The sequence below is a fragment of the Haemaphysalis longicornis genome, unplaced genomic scaffold (genome assembly GCF_048455015.1).
Source record: "Haemaphysalis longicornis isolate Haplotype H1 unplaced genomic scaffold, Haemaphysalis longicornis Haplotype H1 scaffold_5, whole genome shotgun sequence".
NCBI lineage: Eukaryota > Metazoa > Arthropoda > Arachnida > Ixodida > Ixodidae > Haemaphysalis > Haemaphysalis longicornis.
This window is the reverse complement of record NW_027526385.1, coordinates 3,449,962-3,469,363: the sequence shown is the minus strand read 5'-3', so window position 1 is coordinate 3,469,363 and position 19,402 is coordinate 3,449,962. Positions and strand designations below refer to the sequence as shown.

General features: G+C 53.8%; 1 protein-coding gene across 2 annotated transcripts in view; it reads left to right on the top strand.

Annotated features, from left to right (window-relative positions):
• The window catches only part of Snama (something that sticks like glue), a 71,615-nt gene extending 54,067 nt beyond the window's left edge, over window positions 1-17,548 (top strand). For both annotated transcript variants that reach the window (XM_077669816.1, XM_077669815.1), the window contains exons 13-17: window positions 3,806-3,881; window positions 4,912-5,105; window positions 9,014-9,125; window positions 9,320-9,772; window positions 13,479-17,548. In XM_077669816.1, coding sequence (XP_077525942.1) covers window positions 3,806-3,881; window positions 4,912-5,105; window positions 9,014-9,125; window positions 9,320-9,772; window positions 13,479-16,680 — 4,037 coding nt within the window. In that variant the 3' untranslated portion in view covers window positions 16,681-17,548. The remainder of the gene's footprint in view (window positions 1-3,805; window positions 3,882-4,911; window positions 5,106-9,013; window positions 9,126-9,319; window positions 9,773-13,478) is intronic.
• The last annotated feature ends 1,854 nt before the right edge of the window (window positions 17,549-19,402 follow it).

Here is a 19,402-nt window from a genome sequence, read left to right as displayed (position 1 = left end):
GTGCCTCTTCTTGAGGGTCCGCTGCACATTTTCTGCGGATGTCCGCCTGCGGGAAGAGTCCTTGGTTCGCCAGCGGTCCTTTTCGGCCATGCGTGTGCTGCTTAGTGCGCCAACGGTCATGTTGAGCTCCTGCAGGATCTTTGATGATGCCAACTGGCTTCCGGCATTGAATCGCATCACAGCCTCTGCGACCGCAGCTTCCACACTGTGAAGCGATGCGTGGCGCTCCTTGGGAGCCAGCGACCATATCACTGAGTGAAGACTCTCATTGCTGTTTTGCGTCTTGCCGCGCTGGCACCGCTCAAGCAGCTTGTGGTCCGCCAGCCGTTCATACACAGGAAGCAAGGCCTCGCAGACGTGGGGGGGCAGGTTGTAGCGGTGCTTGGGGGCGGCTCCCCTTTGGCCTTGGCAGCGTTATGGCGGCACCACGAGTCAGGACCAGTGGGGCAGAGGCTGTGGTTCGACACTGCATCATTGGATGTCACGTGATAGTACGTGGCCATCACAGCCTTGTGCATGGCTGGCACGTCCCCTTTGTGGGACTTGATAGCCCAGCCATAGTAGGACGTCAGCTTGTTGATCAGGTCGCCAGTCAGCCGCCCCCTACCACTGAGGCTCTCTGAGCCAGCTGGCCTCTGCTTTGGGAGGTTGTGCAGTTGAGTGCCCATTCTCTTCTGCACGTGGTTCACGCACTCCTCTTTGAGAATCTTAATGAAACCATAAACATCTGCATCCCTCAAAGCGAGGTAGGTGTGGCAGTCACCATCCGAAACCACTGTGGTGTACCTGAGCTTATGACGCTCCCACGACCTCTGAAAGAGAATGAGGGCAGCCTCCACTTCCATTTCCCCAGCTTTTTTGGTGGTTTTCTCTGGCAGAGGTGCTTCGCCTTCCACTCTTCGTAGGCAGGGTCACTCTCTTTGGGCGCCCGTTCGCAGCCGGCGCAAAAATTGGAGAGCACGACATAATCGAGCACGAGCCCCGTGAATAACTCGATGACCGTGCCGACTCCGATGTGCGACGAGTGTCCCCTCGTCATCCAGGAGCCGTCGTACGACACGGCGATGTTGCCTGGGTTTGCAAGGTCGAGCTCAGCGTACAGTTGCCGAACTGATCGTGCGCAATCTGCAGTCACCTTCTGCGATGCGCGAACAGCTGCGGGCGTCAGTTTAGTCTTCACGTAGCTCTGCCACGTTTTGTTGTGCAGGCCGCGCGAAGAAATGTTCATCGACGAAAACACGTCGTTGAACGCCGTTTGCTGCTTTCCAGTCGACTGCATGGCGCGCGCGCCCAAAACATTGATGGCAAACGGCTTCGCCTTGCTCTCGCCGTCAACGCGCGGCGAGCTCCACGCCGTCGACACGTCGCCGCAGTTCGCGCACTTGAGCACTAGCTTTACGGCGAGGCCGTACTCCCTGTCCTCCTTGCCGATTTCCACATCACCGGAGCACAACTTGCATTTCACTGCGCGCATCAGTTCGTTCAGCTGGGTCAAACTGACGATCACGAACCTTGTTTCGTCCAGCGGCGTGGCTGCGGCGTTGCGTTGTCAGGGTCGCCCAACAGGCTGCACTTCCGTTGTGTAGCTCCAGTTGAAGAAAGCTCGTGCAGCTTGTTTTCCGCGTTTTGACGCACCTCTGCCACTTGTAACGGGTGCAACATTGCTGTATCGAGACGGATGCGGCCGCTGCCGGAGGCGTTATGAGCGGTCGGCGGAGGCGCTAGGCCTACGTTGACAAGCGCGTCGTCGCCAACCATGGAAGGTCGGTCGCTATCTCCTTCATCGCTCCTCGCTGGTGTGGAGCGGCCTCTGAGATTCTCGAGGTTGAATTTCTTTCTCTTTTTGCCATACGGGTTCTTCGTGCGAGATTTTCTTCCGGCCTTCCACATCGCAAACGTCGTAGTCAGAGCCCGAGCAATATGGCGCCTGATTGTGCCGACAACGGCATGGAGCAGACGACAGACGCCGCCTTCGGCCAATCGCATCGCGCTGTCTAGTCACGTGCGCTCGCTGGCGAATAGGAACGCGCATTTTTGCTTTTTTTGGCGCGTGTTTCCCACTCTACGACTGAGCGGGCAGGAACCGCAGTGGCGGGAAATTGAAGACCGAAGTTCGCTCTTTCAAACGAGACCGAGATCGCTGTGATACCGCTCGTTGCGCAGCAGTGAGGAATTATAGAAAAATAGTTATTTTGGCGTCGGAATCTCGAAGAATCGGCCTTGTAGGGCTTTTATAAGTTGCTGTTACTGTTTTCCTCCGACTTTTCGGAGGAAAAACTTCGCAAACCGGGAGAAAAAGACCTGAACATTTCAAAAATGATGCTTATGAAAAGTGCATTTTTTGGCACTTTTTCGGTCCCAAAGACCCGTGTGCCCCCTTAAGCGCAAACTAACACAGGGATGAGAAAGGGACACAACACCAGTGCTGGTGTCATTTCCCTTTCTCGTCCCTGTGTTAGTTTGCACTGAAAGGGACCCTGCAACACTTATCATCGAGTACTAGAAATGTATTTTGGGGTAAAGTCTATTGTCCCAGCAACATCCTCCCGCAAGAATTATGAAGCTCTGTTCGCTATCACCGAAACTACGCGCGATGAGAAATCGCGCATAATCGTTCCGTCTCAACTCGACCGCGGCCAACGCGACGAAAGCTGCGCGCTCTCTCCCGGAGAGGGGGGCGGCTCGCAGTGTTCCCTTCGGCGGCCTTCGATATATCACAGGCCGGGGAGTTCTCTCCGCAACATGGAGGGGCCTAGTTTGGTCCAGTGCCACAAAAAAGCAGGCGCGCTCGGGCGGGTAGGGCGTTTTTGAAGCAATAAACGTTTGTTGTCGAGTGTTCCTGTTGAAAGGAAAGTATTGAGCTCATCACTCAAACTACGCATGCGCTCAAAACAAACAGGTTCAGGCATAGAAGAGGCTCGTACACAGCGCTGACGACAGCGGAAATGGGAGAAATTAGCCGCGAAGTTGACGAGTGACAGCCGATCGGACAGCCATGGCCTCAGTGACGTCGCTTAGGCCATGCCAGGGGTGCATAATGAGGAGAACTGAAGAGAGCGCGGTTGGTTTTTCTACGTCTTTCAAAGCGATTTGTGCGCTCACTGCTTCACGTGCACGTGTAATATTTGGCTTAGGTATTCCTGGTTGTGTGATCTAAACGTCGCGCAGGTTTACTTGCACTGCTCAAAGAGTGTTGCAGGGTCCCTTTAAGTTTCTCTCATGGATGAAATTCAAAGAATGCCTAGTTGTATGCACAGCAATTGAACATTTGCACAGACCTACTTTGCTTACAAGTGTGGCTGTAATATTGCGATAAGCGAGCTCTTTGTAGCTGCCCAAGTAATCATAAAACTAACAAAGTGCACCTATTTTCTTCTGAAGTTTGGCTGGCTTTCAAAGTGCAAGCTAGCACCATACCCTGTGTTGTGTGGCAGTTAGCTGTCGGGCTTTGCATAGGAGTGTCGCTGCATGCTCATTTCTAAATTTTTGCAATTGTCCACTCCAGATTAGTATAATAAAAAGGAAAGCATGCCATGAACTGTCCTTGAGTGGCCCTTTTCCAACTAAACCGGTCGCTGTGTGCTGCTATGACTCAAGAACGCTTCGTTTCCCTCGCAGACAGGGTTTTGTGAAAGGGCGGTGCCATTTGCTAGCATAACCGGGTTGTGTTGGATGCTGTTGTTTTGCAACAGTGACGGCTTGAAAGCAAGTTTCTTTGGGAGGGCGTCCCGTTTTGTGCTTGCAGCGTGGCTGCCTGTGGAAGCCTGTTCATGTGTTCTTCCCTCTCTCCTCTGGTGCTGGCCAGGCTCCCTGCACCGGTCCAGCCGACACGGGGACTACGGTCACCACCGGTCACGCCACGGAGACTACGGGCCCGGAGGGTAAGGATTGGCCTGTGGGATGCGTGTTTCATTGGGAGGCTTTCTCGGGTGCCCGCCTCTTCAGGAGCTCTGGCAGGGTTAGGAAAGGCGGGTTCTACGAGACCCGAACTGGGTGCGTGCACGTTGTACAGGGCGTTTAGAGCATGGGGGGGGGGGGTTTGGGTGGCAGCCTAGCCGGCTCACCAGTGTAGGCCGCTGCGCCAGCTCTTGGCGCGTCAACCGCCTGGGTCGCCACATCCACAGCAGCCCAGTGAAGTTTGCTGGTACGAGAACACGGTAGACGGCAGTGCCGAAGCAGAGCTGTTGATTTGGGATCTCCCAGAACATGCAAGCACGAAGCTCGATGGGGCTCGCTAATCACGCCATCCGGTCATGATCGGTACAGCAGGCACTGATAGCAGGCAGCACAAACAGTCCCCACCTGAGATGGCCGCTCTCTTGGTTGTGTTCTGCTGATTTGTCTTAGATCAGACCTTTGATCTCATTGTCTCTTGTCCTGTGGACCCGCATTTGCGGACACCAGCTAGCACTATGCAAACGCGCGGATCAGTGCTGCCATCTCTCGGGGCACTGCTGAAGGGCCGCACAGCCAGATTCGTGATCAGGGGTTGTCATAATGGGCACAAGCATAAAGGGCCCACTGCGGCCCTGTTGTAGTGTAGCAAGAAAGTGGAACAGCGAGTTTTTGGGCACCGGGGCAGGTGGATGTTGAGCACAGTTGTGTGGCCCAGCTTAGCTCTACCGGCTGCTTAGTGTTGGGGTGTGCGCCTGGTGGAGCACTGTCATTTTGCGATTGCTACCAGCAGTGTGAGGTAGTGCCTGGTGGGCCGAACACACTGCTAGGTGGAGGGCCCTGCGCGGTAAAGTTTGTGCGCCCTCTAGTTGGTGGGCGCACCTCAGTCAGTGCGAGCCAGCGAGCAGTGTGAGTATACAGACTTTCATTTTCCAAGTGGCTCCCCTGTGTGGACCTTGTGGAGCACCCACTGTGGTGGCCACTGCTGAACGTGGCCCCTGTATCTTTCTCCCGCAGCCTGCGGTCGGGCGGTGGCGACTACCGGTCGGGCGGCTACCCCCCGTACAGCGGTGCGGCCACCCTGGCGGCAGGCGGGGGTGGCAGCTACCCCCCTCCCCCCCTGCACATGCCGCCTCCCCCGCAGGGGCACCACCTGGCGGCCCCGCCCAGCATGCCCCCGCCCCCATTCCCGGGACAGGCCCCGCCCCCAGGTACGCTGGCCACCAGGCTCTCTGCTTGGGGCATTGCCGTGGCTGCACTTTTGTTGCGCCAACTGCTGTCCAACCCTTTTGTGGAACAGTGTTGAAGGGCAACTGGAGAGTCATTGTGGTAACTGGGTTGGGCGCGCAAGTGCGACTCTGGTGGAAGCATTTGGCCTAGCAACTAACGAAGCAGGGATGTGGCCGTACGGCATAGCCCAGATGGCAGGATGCATTGGCCCCACTCTTTCCTTTTTCCTAGGGGGACACGGCATTTGAACACCGAAAAATCGCGAAATAAGCGATTTTTGGAAAACCATGTATTTGGGTTGTATATGTTACAAACTACCTTTTCTGAAATTATCTGCTTCTAATTCATCATAAAAATGTCAAAAACTAATATATAACCAGCCGCGGCATCTCCCGAGGGGAAGGCAAATGCAAAACGGACCCCACCTTCGCACGATTGCAGCTCCCATGCCGCTTTCCGTAGAGCCGCCATTTTAATCTTGTTTTGTTCGTGGGTTCTGGTGCTTTCTTTTCCTGCCATTAGTGCTAGCGGCCAAGATGTGGTTCGCTTGTAATTGGGGGACTTGCAGCGCTTTCGAGTTTCCCACATCCTGTGTGCGAAGCTACGATTGGACCTTGCGCGCGCTGCTCGGGCAAGCAAGCTGACGCGCAAATGCTATTGGCTGCTGCACATGATGACACGCTTCTTCTTAGCCGGCGACCCACATCACCCGCGTCCACCAGATTTCCCGCGCCATTGTCTGCTTTTCGCCACTCCTTCTTTGTTATGCCTCACTATTTACCACCTTTTCGTTTGCTTGTCCGCTCATTCTCCTTAGTTTTTTGCCATCCTTATGATCGCTAGCGCACTTCAATAGTTCGGAGTGGCCTGCCAGATCGTGTACATGATCGGACACGATGCGTGGAGTGAAGTTCAGGATGCTACATGCGTTAAGTGCGCGGAAGCGTTCCATGAAGCTTGTTCGCGTGGCCAAGAAGAAGGGGACACACAGCATCGCTAATGACAGTGTCGGCGCTTCCAGCAACGTATCTCCTGCCCTATCTGTGCAAGACTTCGATGCTGCGAGTGTATCCGACGTCTCGAGTGCATCAACCTCGGCGAACGCGGCCTCCATTTCTGGTCTCGCATCAACTTCGACAAGCGGGAGCGTGTCGCGTACAGTTCACTTGGGAGACACATTTCCTGACACACGAGGAAGTCGAGGCAGCAAACAGACAACATGCTGTTGTGCAAAACAAACTTGGTGCTATGCCGGCGACCCAGAGGAAGTTCCAAGCCATAGAGCCCGACCCTGCACCTGCCATCACTATGGGTGAAGGTGGGAAGTTTTGCTTAGTGCAAATGCAAATAGTCCTGTGGTCCCTGAGGCCCAAGGAGCAGCATGCTTCGTTGATTGCTGTTGAAACAGCACTGCATGAAGCGTGCTGAGGTACAATGCGGGCTGCTACAGGGCCACTCGAGAAATAATTGCGTCTCTGGGGCTCACACCAGGCCATCTAGCCCACCGGAGAGCTGCTGGAAAAGACGCCCTGCGCAAGAACAAGGCCAGCAAACAAAAGCAGGAGAAGACGGAAAAGTGGCAGAGGAGGAAGATAGTGCGCACAGACACGTGTGGGGTCCTTTTAGAACTGGAAATGTGCACACAAACTTTGAAGGCCGTTTTCTCAAGATGAACTTTTTCCCCCTTGTGACCACTTATCCCAGTGATACCTCAAGAACTGCTTGTCAGATTCGCATCCCGTTTGCTTTATTCTGTTCCTTATTAAATTTCTGAGGGCAAGACAAGCTGGGTTTTTCAAAATTTTCGTCTCTTGATTTTGTAAAAAATCAAAACAAAATCAAGTTTGCATGTTTGATCAGCAACACTAATTTTAGTGCTGTGCTAAAATTTTTCTGGTCAAAAATTTAGAAAAAGGGCTCTGTCTTGCCCTGAGGTACATATTCAGGAATCATCATAAGGAATTTCATAGTCACAGCGCGCTTGGTTCATTCTCCAGGACTGGAATAAGAAACTCATACAAACCCATACGCTCATACCTAGAGAAATAACCTCCGTAGCTCAATGAAACTTTGCACTTTTTCTAATGTTGGTGCTATAAAAGTACCCTGAAAATTTCATTCAGTTATCTGAAGGAACAAAAAACTTGGTCTTTGGTCTTCAAGGGTAGCCTCCCCTTTTAAATCACTCCAAGGTTTCGTCTTATATAGGTCTTTAGACTTTACAGCAGGGTAGAAGACACGGCTTATGAAAACAGGTTCCACACACGCAGTGTCAGTGCATCTCTCAGAGATCTTTGAAAACTCAAGTTTAAACTAGCTAATACTGTCAGGCTCTACGGATTATTAGGGAGGAGAAAAATAGAGGGAAATAAAATAAGAGGTGGTGTCATGTCAAGAATAAGTCGGGCATATTTTCTTCGACAACTCGCTAATCGTGTTCCCAGTAGAAGCTTAAGACCAAACTTCATTTACACCATTTCAGCACGCTACTATAGCTGCTTTTGAGACATTTTTTAATCAAGTTCATTTAAGGGGGCATGTGGGTCTTTGGGGCTGAAAAATGGTCACAGAATTGTTTTCTTAAAAATGGAATTTTCGGCACCCACGGCCATTTTTCTGTCAGTCTGCAAATTTCCTCGTCAAAAGGCACCATATTTCATTGTAAACAGCATTTTAAAGTGGTGTGCTCTACAGCTCAGTTCGCACAGAATTCGATGGTGAACCAGCACTTTTCTTGCAATGCTATGCTAGCATTTTGCCCTGGGGTATCTCGGCACCCAGAGCTGGTACAACTTTTTTTGCTTCTGGCAATCAAATGAGTGGAGAATACAACGTTAGAAACAAATTGGAAAATTACTATTGTGTTCAGTTGACACCGGCTGCGACTTAGATGGACAAACTGAGAGAGTTGGTGCTCGCTCCTTGTTTACTCGTTACTCGGTCGGACACGCTGTGATGGTCTGTGGAGAGAGTGGTGAACATTCACGTTTGTAGTCTTTTCGCGAGTGGGTTACTGATTAATTGGTTTTGTGGTTTTCCACGCTCTGTTCTGTTCGATTTCAATAGTTGATAGCCTGCGCCTGTATCGTACGTTTCTTCTTCTGCTGTGCGTGTGCGTGCGTGCATGCGCGCGCGTGCGTGTGTTTTTCTGCACAGTTTTTTTTACAATGAACCACCCGTGAGCCATTTCTGGCAGAGTGCGGAAGGATGAAGTTCAGTGTGTTGTAAAATAACCAAAAATAGCTAAATCAAAAAAGTTCTTCCAATGTGGTATTCTGCCTAGCCACTGGGTAATTGCCATTCTGTATGGCGGGATTATTTTGGAATTGTGACCCAAAATAATGTCAATGCATCATTAATTATCTTATCCAAGAAAATAATCAACTTGCAAAAAATCTTATTGAAGATTTGAAATCAGCACAAAATACCATAATACTGTGTAGTTTCATGAAAATTGTTAGTAACTAAAAAAAATAGCTAAGACGAGTCTGCCTGCTTAACTTTTTTGGGACTGCAAAAAAATGGCCAGTTTTGAGTGCTTCCAGATTAGTTTTTTTTTTTTCCCCCTTCAGCTACCTTACACATTTAGCATGGCAGGGCAGGGGGCGGCAGAAAGTTAGATGGGCAGATGACATCAAGAAATTTGCGGGGATAAATTGGTCGCAGCAAGCACAGGACCGGGATAATTGGAGATTCATGGGAGAGGGATGACCATACGCAAACAAATTTCCCAACGGCTTCACTGTTGAAGAACAATGTTTTGGTGATTTTAGGTTGAAAGCTGCGTCCCTACTTTAGTGAAGTCACAGCAAGCAGTTTGTTCAGATGACAGCCAGGTGTGGTGGGTCGATGTGGATGACACTGCAGCCAGCCCCTCTTTGTCTTGCAGGCATGCCGGGGATGAGTGTGGTTCCGCCACACTTTCCGATGCAGTCGGGCGCGGGCTACATTCCGCCGGCCAAGCCGTTTGGACCGGCCGACGAGTACCATGGCAGGAGGAGGTGGGTGCACGCTTTGCGATGCCGGGCTGGGATGCGCATGTGGCAAGGCCTTTCCCTTTTGACTGCACTCCCTGTCCTGCAGTCCCAGAAACGCCCTCTCTTGCGTTTCCCTCTCCACCAAGCGTGCAGTGCAGTGCTGTGTGGGTCTCTGTGGGTGTTGCTGATCCCTCTGCCCTCCCTTCCCTCCCCCGCAGCCGTAGTCGCCGTTCGGGTGGTGGAGGCGGGGACCCCCTGGAGGAGTTTGAGAAGCACCTGCGCGACCTGCACCGCAACCGGCACCGCGAGCGGCGGGACCGGCGCGGCCGCTCCAAGTCGCGCTCCAAGTCGCGCTCGCCCCGGTCCCGGTCATCATCGTACAGCCGGTCGCGCTCCAAGTCGCGCGGGGGCCGCAGCAGCGCCGCCTCTCGCTCCTACTCACCCCGCTCACGGTACAGCGGCAGCTCCCGCTCCTACTCACCCCGCTCCAGGTCCTACTCGCCCCGGTCACGGTCACGGTCCTACTCCCGGTCACGCTCGCCCCCGCCCCGCCACCACCGGTCACGCTCGCCCCGCAGCCCCCCGGCTGGCGGAGGGGGAGGGGACGGACGCCGGCGGCCGACCTCCAAGAGCCCCCCGCACGGACGCCGGTCACGCAGCGGCAGCTACAGGTACGTACATCGTGCAAGCATTTCACCCTCGTCTGACTGTGGGCGTCTTGTTGGCCTTGGTAACACAGTGTAGACAAACTTAATTAATATGCTATCACTAAATAAGAATGGGAACTGTTGGTACATTATATACCTTGTATTTCCGTCTCTGAAAGAACATGTTTGTGGCTGTGGGGTCTGGAGCAATAACGTATGTTGTTTTGCAAGTCGCAAGTTGAGATACCCAATAGTGCTTTTTTCTTTTTTTGAAGTTAATTTGTTGTTATGGCAATGTTTTCTGTACTGAATTCACCATTTTAGTGCTGTAACGCTCCATGCTCCACGAGCGAGGTTGCACAACGCGTGTAGACTGACACCAACGCGTTGGTGAGTTCTCGTTGGCGTGCTGTTGCCATAAGCTCTGACTGGTTGCGAGCACAGTGCCGAATCAGGTCATTCTTGGCCGCCCCCCACGATACAGGCGCGAGCCAGGCAAGCTACAAAGGGGGCGGGGAAAGGCGCATCGTATTTGAGCGTCTGTGGGGTCACGGGGAGCGTTCATCCACTGCGTAACCTATGTAACACCTTACCTTACCCTCACCAAAAGTGACACAGAAAGCATTGATCGATTAATCCGGAAAGCTTTTAAGCAAGTATTAAATCTACCTATGAACACTTCGACGGCCCGTCTCCTACAACTTGGCCTCCACAATACGGTATCCGAGCTTATTGAAGGTCACCTATCAAGCCAACGGCTCCGTTTAACACAAACACCTGCAGGGCTAGCCCTCCTAAACAGCCTTCATATCACATGCCCGCAATCTACTGTCTGTCAGCCCCTCCCTGACCATTGGAGAAGTAACATCCAGGTTCGCCCTTTACCCAAAAATATGCACCCTGACCTCCATCCCGGCCGCCGACAAGCCCGAAGCCAAGCACATGAGAATATTTATGGAAAAAGAACAGATGTCGCCTATACGGATGCTAGTACCTACCCTAATGGTCAACACAAAGTAGCCGCAGTCACCACAAAGGGCGCCCTCATTACCTGTGCATCAATCAAGACCTCATCAACCTGGGTTGCCGAGGAGCTAGCTATAGCCTTAGCCCTCATACACACGAAGTACCCAATCATTATTACGGATTCCCAAACTGCCTGCCGAAGCTTCTTAGCCGGGAGAGTGGCCCCTTCTACTTTAAAGCTACTTTTACCACACCAACCCAGCCGGAAAGTTAATATCATCTGGACTCCTGGCCATTCCTGCCTGACGGGCAACAACTTTGCTCATCAGCAAGCCTGCGCCCTTTCTCTCCAGGCTTCCGAGGAAACCACATCGTTAATCCCGCTCGTAACGTATCAGGACATCACTCAATATTACCGGTCCGACAGACAACACTTCCCTCCTCCTCACCCTGCACTATCCAAGGAAGAAGAATCGCTGCTCCGCAGACTACAAACCAATACCTTTCCTCACCCAGTTCGCCTGCATCGTATATTTCCAACTCAATACTCTGCTGTATGCCAGTTTTGTTCACAACCCGGAACTCTAGCTCATGTTATAATACAGTGTGTGTGCAATCCCAAACTTCCACCTCTCCGATCCCCTCTTCCCACCCCTGAGCTGTGGGAGAACCTGGTGACCAGCGACCGTCTGGACGTCCAGCAGCTCCTGGCATCCAGAGTGAAGGCTCTCTGCTCACTTGATGGATTCCCGGACTAGGGAACCACTCCCACTTTAGAAAGCTCAAATAAAAGTTTTCTCTCTCTCTCTCTCTCTCCACTGCGTAGGCCTCGGCTAGTGATTGTTACGATTCCAAGCCGTGCAGTAGGCTACGTCTGACGCATTTTACAGCTGAAGCACACATGGCAGAAGTTTGATATGCCAATTACTGAGTTATTGAGAATGCTTATCCAATGTTAACGTTGGATGCCAAGCATGCTGTTTCACAGAACCGAAACCGTAGCTTGTTTGAATGCTAATCTTGGACATCGTCCAATCACGTAGCACCTTTACCTGGCGTCACTGCGGTTAGTTGGTGCGGCGGCCGCAAACCGTGCGTGGTAGTTTTTCTTCTTTCAGGCGTTATAAAATAAATGCGGTGGAGTCTCGATGATACGATTCTGAGCGATGCAAATTTCGGGATGATACGAATTTCTGACAAGTCCCGGTGAAATTGCATTATTTGCAATGGGAAAAATTTCGGCTCTTACGAATGGCCCTGCGCGGCCCGCTGGATAATACGAACGAGCTGGTGAGGCGCCCAACTGCCGAGTGAGCAAGCAACGGTGACGTACTGGCTCTCTCTGTGCTCTTCGTCGCCCTTAGTCCAGGAACGGCTGGGCTGTTGTTTTCCGCTCGCGAAAACGTGCTGTGCACTCCACAGGTGCTGACGCCGCCGCGAAACCATCCGCATGGCACGCTATGCGGGGCGCGGCCAGCCGGCGGCAACATGGCGGCGGCTTCGGTCACGAAGTGGTGCAGGCGCTTGAGCGACCTCTTCTAACTGCTCTTTAAAATGGTGCTCAATGCACATACGAAGTTTCTTGTGTGGTAAATGAGCTAATAATGGGGGCGAAAACGGTGCTATAAAACATCCGTGCCACTAGTGAAAGCGCCCATGAAATATATGTCTTGGGTCTAAGCCTAAACATATCCGGCGGAGCCAGCCAGCTGTCTCGAGCGCTTCGAAATTGCTGCCCTGAATCACACGCCTTCCCATTGGCGCAAGTCGTCAGGCTCGAATGAGCTATGTTAGCTCACTAGGCACAGGCGGCCACGGGCACGGAATCGCTGACGTGGGTGTGAAAATATCGCGCGCGCAACGCCGACGTGCATGAATTTGCATGCGAAAACGTTCCTGTAGTGAACTTAGGCACTGCGATTGAGGAGGTGAAAGTCTAGAAAGGGCCGCCATGGGTTTCTTCACGCAAAAGTAAAAAAAAGAAATAAATGAAAACTTTTGTAGTGCTCAATTTGTTGGTCTGGGTTGGTTCGTACGAATTTCGAATGATACGAATATTTTTCTCGGTCCCGCGAGATCCGTATGATCGAGATTTTACTGTACTGCCTTATCGCTTAGATATACGATGAAAAATGTGTATATTTGACCCAGCGTATGCAGTGAAAGCACGAACAGGACTTTGAGGAACTCACTTCAGTGTCCCTTCAAACTGTCAAGCACTGCAGCATTGCACAGGTGTTGGATGACCTCTTTTGATGTGAGCAGCAGTGGCATCTTATCGTCTCACTGGTGCAAGATATGAGAGCGAGGTGTTCATAAGGAACATTTTATCAGGCGAAACAGAATGAGGAGCTCCTTGTGTTCACTGATACCAGTAGCGATCTACCCTGGGATAAAGGCACAGAGTTGCCCGTATGCCTCAGGCTTCAACGTTAGCCTCGTGGGAGGCCTCTAGCATTGAGAGACAAGGGGCTGTGCTGGGGCAGATGAAAAGCCAAACCTGGCCGCAGCAGGGAAACGTTGCGTTGCCATTTTGGTACAGCTGGCCCCTTGAGCAGGTGACGGCCACAACTGTTCATACAAATGGGGCTGCTTGGAGCAGCAGAAGTGCAAGTAATGCAAGCATTCAGGCAGGGTGTCTCACTTTGCACTTGATTGATATGCCGCTCTCAAGTCTAAGCCATGGAGAGACCCGATGTGGCTTTGGGACAGATGTTTTTGAACCGCGACCAACCTTTTCCTGCTGTGCTGCCCTTGCCTGCAGGTCTCGCTCGCGGTCACCTGGGCGGTCGCGGCGCGGTCGGCACCACTACCACGGCAGCACCAGCAGCCACGGAAGCGGGCGGCCCTACCACCGCTCGCGCACACCACGCTCCCCAAGGTCGTACCATCACCACCCGTTGCCGCCACTGCCACCCCACCACCTGGGACCGCCACCGCACAGCTACCGTGGCCGCTCACCGTCATTCCGGGCCCACCGACGCGGCTTCTTTGGCGGACCGCCAGGTGGCTTCCCCCACCACCCTGGCTACCCGCATCACCCCTCGGAGCACATGGTGCCGCCGGTGGAATTCGATGCCCGGAGTGGGCACTACTACGCTCCTCACCATCACCGTGACGGCATGAACCCTGCGTACCGGGGATACCCTCCGGGGTACCCTCCGGGTCCCCCTCCGCCACACAGGAGTGACGGACGTGACCGGTACGATGGCCCACCGCCTCCTGGAATGCCTCCGAGAGGTTACCACGGCGACCCTGGGAGCCGGCGGGAGAGGCCCCGGGGCGAGTACCTGCCTGCGGCACCAGACATGGGCTCTGAGCCGCCGTCAAAGAGCAGTCGGGAAGGGAGGTCGCGCGAGCACCGCAGACACGCCGGGGACGCCATCACCACGCCCCTGGTGGTCTCCAGGGAGCACGGCACGGAGGGCAAGGGGGAGGTCAAGCCCCGCAAGAGGTCCACGGACAAGGAGGACAAGCTGCTCAAGCACAAGCGCCACCACAAGCTGAGGGAGTCCAAGAAGGACGCCCGGGAGGCGGCCCCGCCCGAAGCAAAGGTGGCCAAGCACCCCAAGGCACCCGCAGCTCCCTCGGAGGCCACCCCGCGCACTCCGGAAACCAAGGCCTTGGAAGTGGTGTCTCCAAAGGAAGCGGCCAAGTCGGTGGAGGGCGAAGAGCAGCAGCTGCAGGAGGCCGCTGCTGCTGCCAAGGAGCGCAAGCACAAGCACAAGAAGAAGCTGAAGCAGGAGGAGGCGCTCAAGAAGATGGCGGCCAAGATGGCCGCTCGGACGTCGGACGAGTCGAGCCAGCCGCAGCCGTCGGGTGGCGATGACGAGCCGCTCAAGCGCAAGAAGAAGAAGAAGAAGCTGCGGGAGGCGAGGCTGCTGAAGCAGACCCTGCTGCTGACGCCACCCGACCTGAGCAGAGAGCAGTCAATGGTGGCCTTCCTGACGGCGGAGCTGGAGCAAGGGGTCCCCGATGCCGCCCGGCTCTCCAAGATCGAGGAGCAGCTGGAGCTGGCCAAGAGGAAGCTGCTGGGGGACGACCGGGAAGAGGCCCTCCAGGGCACCACCCCGGAGGAGCCCAAGAACGAGGCCACCACGCCGGGAGACGTGCAGAGCATCTGGGACGATGTGGAGATCAACCCCGAGCCCAAGGACAGCGCTGAGCCGCAGGTGGAGGAGAACGTGCTGCAGGTGGAGGTGCCGGAGCTGTCCAAGTGGGAGCGGGAAGAGCTCGAAGGGGAGGAGTCGCCACCACACGACGCCCAGCCGCCAGAGGAGCCCAAGGAGGCCAAGCCGGTGGTCTCTTCGGAAGTGCTCCAGCGCGCAGAGAACGTCCTGCTGCACAAGCCTCGCAAGAAAGCCATGGCCACCGCTGCTGCTCTCGCCCTGGGCCAGCTCAGTTCCTCGGAGCAGAAGAAGCCGTCCTCCAAGGTGACGCCGCCGCACAGCGCGCAGGGGCCGTCTGCGGACGAGCCCTCCGAGTCTACTGTCCGTGAAGTTCGCGAGGGCTGGAAGGACCCTTCAGTGCCACCTAGGCTACGAGATAGGCTAGATGGCACGCTGCAGGTCACCATCACCTCGTCGTCCGAGAAGGAAAGGCGGTCGGTGACGGCATCGGACAAGGAGCAGCGGGGAAGCTCCTCGGAGAGCGCCCAACAGACCAAGAGGGTCAAGCTGGACAGGTCAAAGTTTGTGGAGAAGCAAAGTCGAGCCAGAGACAGCGAGGTGGGTGACGGGGGCAAGTCCTCCACCAGGTCGACCAGTGGCGGTCGCCGCAGTGACGAGCGAAGCGGAGGGAGGTCGGACGACCGCAGCACTGGAGACCACGAGCGGAGGCTGCCCCCAGAAGACGTCAGGTTGAGGCTGGACGAACGCAAAGCGCTGGAAGCACACAGGCGCGTGGTGCCCCCCGGTGGGAGCAGCAGAGGCGACCGAGACTTTTCCCGGTCTTCCCGGCTTGGAAGGGTCCGAGACAGGGAGCTCTCCCACCGGTCGAGCACCCGGGACGGCCACCTGGTGGACGAACGGCGGCGCTACAAGGATGAGCGGTACTACGCCGCCGTGCATGAGGAGCGGGCCAGGAGGGCATACGAGGAAGCCCGTCGCATGCAGATGGAGGCCGAACTGTCGCACGGCGGCCGGCGCAAGGCTCCCGATGACCACCGCTCGCGCAGCCACACATCCGAGGAGTCCGAGAGGGTGAGGGTTCATGAACGGCGGGCGGACCCCTCGAGAGTGCCGGGCAAAGGGGAAGGCCACGGTGACCCCGAGGACCACCACCGGTCGCGTCGGGCCGACTGGCCCTCGCATCAGGCGTCTCAGCCCTCGCAGCAGCGGTCCAGGAGCAGCGACAAGGGGGACAAGCCTCACCGCCACCACCGGGGCAAGAGCCCGCACTTCGCGGTGCCGTCTGCAGCAAGCAGTGCGTCGAGCACTGCTGCTCACGGGGGGGAAAGCCAGGCAGCACCGCCGGTGGCCTCCAAATCGTCGGAGAGGAGAGTGCCGGCGGAGTCGTCGCTACGCCACCGCAAGGAGTCGACGCAAGACGAGTCGCGCTTTGAGCCGGACTATGACGAGCTGATTGAAGACGAGCCCGGCCCTGGCATCGCCACTGAGGCGTCCCAGCCCGGCAGGGGCACTGTCAAGCGCCGGGCGGTCACTGCAATCACCGAGGTGTCGGCCGGCAAGAAGTCGCGACTGGCCGACGAAGCGGCGTCGTCTGCTGCGGCTGGTGCTGCGAGCCCCGTCCCAGCCGTGGCCACGGATGGCGTGCAGCCCGTGGGCACCCCCGCGGTTGCAGCGGTGGCTTCGGCGGACGACAAGAGCAGCAGTTCATCGTCGGATTCAAGTGACGATGAAGCGACATCGCACAAGAAGCACAAAAAGAAGCACAAAAAACACAAGAAGCACAAACACAAGCACAAGAAGAAGAAGAAGTCCAAGAAGGCGGAGAAGTCAGACTAGTAACTGTGCGACCGGTGTTTTTTGCACGTGTTCCTCTTCACACTTCATCCTCTGTATTTTTTTTTTTCCCCATCACTATTGTTTGCTCATTCATGGCATCCTTTCCCAGTTGCCGCCTTTTTAATACCTCAAAGAGGACATCATGCACTTCATCTGTTGAAGATCCCCCTCTGGGTTGTTTCCTTGGAGGGAGTCTGGGTGTTGAGCTAGTGTGGGCTCATTTAAGGGTCATGAAAGACTACCTTATCCCACGTAACTGCTTCAACGTTACTTGGGTGGGAACTGTAAAAAGAAAATCGTGGTTTCACAGCCGTTCAAATCTTAAACGGGGGGTGATGTGTTTTCCAAAGTGAGTGCTTCTAGCACTGTTAGCGGTTACCAACACCCAGCCCCCATGGCAATACTAGTTTCCAATGCTGCGTTAACTGCCGAATACCTGGTGCCCAAGGCAGAGAGCGTGCCGAAATCCAACACCTGCCCGTCTCGCTTAGAGTTTGTGAGCGCTGGAAGCAGCAGCGTAGTCAGTGTGGCATTCTAGTGGCTGCCCCCAGTGATGCTGTACAATTTGTGCTTGGTGTGAATGTGCATGCCCCGATCAGAGGGTGCCGACCTGCTTTTGTCTCAAGCGAGTTTACTTCCCTCTCTGTACAGTTGCCACCTTTGTGGTTGGCCAGGGAAGCGTAGGGAGGGCGTACTCTGTTGTGACCGGCAGGGTCTGCCAGTTGACCAAATGAGCCGTTTCATTCTTTGTGTTGCCCTCATTGTGATGAATTGTGGCGCGAGTCATTTTGAGCCTGGAGGCAAACTCTGCTGTACATAGCGATGATGTTGCGTACGAAATAAAAGTGGCTTGTATTTTCTAAAAATGGTTGATGTGTGTGTTTGCTTTTGGCTCGTTCTCTGTCAGTCAATTCGTCACATTTATCACGGCAGTTTCAAATAAAAAGCGTGCTTTTGAAGAACAAGCATTGCGTAAAATTTTGAAGTCGCTCAAGTGTCTTATAGGTTTGATTTTAAATTCTCATCTCTCTGTTCAATCTGGTATAAGGTAAGGCTCTGTTCAATCTGGTATAAGGTTATTTGCTATGCGGCAACTTTTTCCTCGCAGTTTTGTCTGAACTTTCACGCACACTCATCAAACAAGGCCTAAACCATGCCAGAATCAAAAGAGCAACTGTGGGCAAAATCAAAGGGCGCATAGGCACTTGTTGCGATGCGTAAATGCGAAAGCACCATTTTGCACTCGGTGTATGGTGGATGGCTGTTCAGGAGGTTGCTGCACAAGTTTTGCTTCTTTATGATAACAGTGGTACTGTACTTGGTCAGCAGTGCACTGGTGCAGCTGCCTTGTCTGTGCGCATGCCCCCCCGGTGTTGCCAAGTGGTGCACCCCCATCCTTTTTTTATTGCGTCTCATTTGCATCTTCGGAATAGCTTTGAGCAACAGACCAAACCGCTCTGGTGAAAATTCATTGGGCAAAAAGGGGGTACGATGCTATTTTGGGCAGTCCGAAATGACAAATCAACGAGGTAATTTATTTACCCGAGACACCACGTGAAACTTGTCTAGAAGTTGCATATGAGCATGAGAAAGGCGAGCTAGGCGCTTGTTTTCTTTCTGAGGCACGTGCTGTGAAGGGTGCAAGTTTTCAAAATTGGTGGGCCGCTTGTGCGATGACGGCAGGGTTCTCTTACTATGCATAGAGTTACTACTCACTCTGGCTATGAGACAACTATCGTTGCCGCTCTGAAAGGTACATTTATAATTACATCAGTTGCTACTCCAACAACCCTAGGGGTAGAGTTGGGTAGAACACAAGAGTTGTTCAAACAGTCTTCCGATCGTCGCACGGTGGCCAGTGGCAACTTGAGCTTCTGCACAGATAATTTAAAAAACAAATCAATAATTGTGAAATTATATAAAAGTATAAACAAGCAAGTAATTAGTTCCATTGATAAACTTTCCTAGTACTGCGAAAGTAAAATGAAATTTCCTGTATGATGATGATGATTAGTAACTCCTTGCATCGGGGTGTCGGTCGTCAGCAACCGACTTGCCTGTTTTATTCCAGTTGCTTGCCCTACTACTAGCTAACCTAACAGATTTGCTTCCCTCATCTCCCCATCACCCCATTTTTAAAGGGACCCTGCAACACTCTTTGAGCAGTGCAAATAAGCCTGCGCAACGTTTAGCTTGCACTGCCAGGAATACCTGAGCCAGATATTACATGTGCACGTGAAGGAGTGAGCGCGCAAATCGCTGTGAAAGACACGGAAAAACCAACCGCGCTCTTTTCAATTCTCCTCATTATGCACCCCTGGCATGGCCTAAACGATGCCATTGAGGCCATGGCTGTGCATTGGCTGTCACTGGTCAACTTCGCGGCTTATTTTTCGCATTTCCTCTGACGATCTGCCGTTGTCAGCGCTGTGTACGAACCTCTTCTATGCCTGAACCTGTACGCACAGTTTTGCCATCTCTTTTGCGTTTTGAATGCGCGCGGAGTTTGAGTGATGATCTCAATACTTCCCTTTCAACCAGACCCCTTGACAACAAAGGTTTAGTGCTTCAAAAACGCCCTACCAGCCCGAGCGTGCGCTAGCGAGCAGGCAGCCATGCCTGCTTTCTTGTGGCACCAGACCGGAAATAGACCCCTCCACGTTGCGGAGAAAACTCCCCGGCCTGTGATATATTAAAGGCCGCGGAAGAGAATTCTACGAAC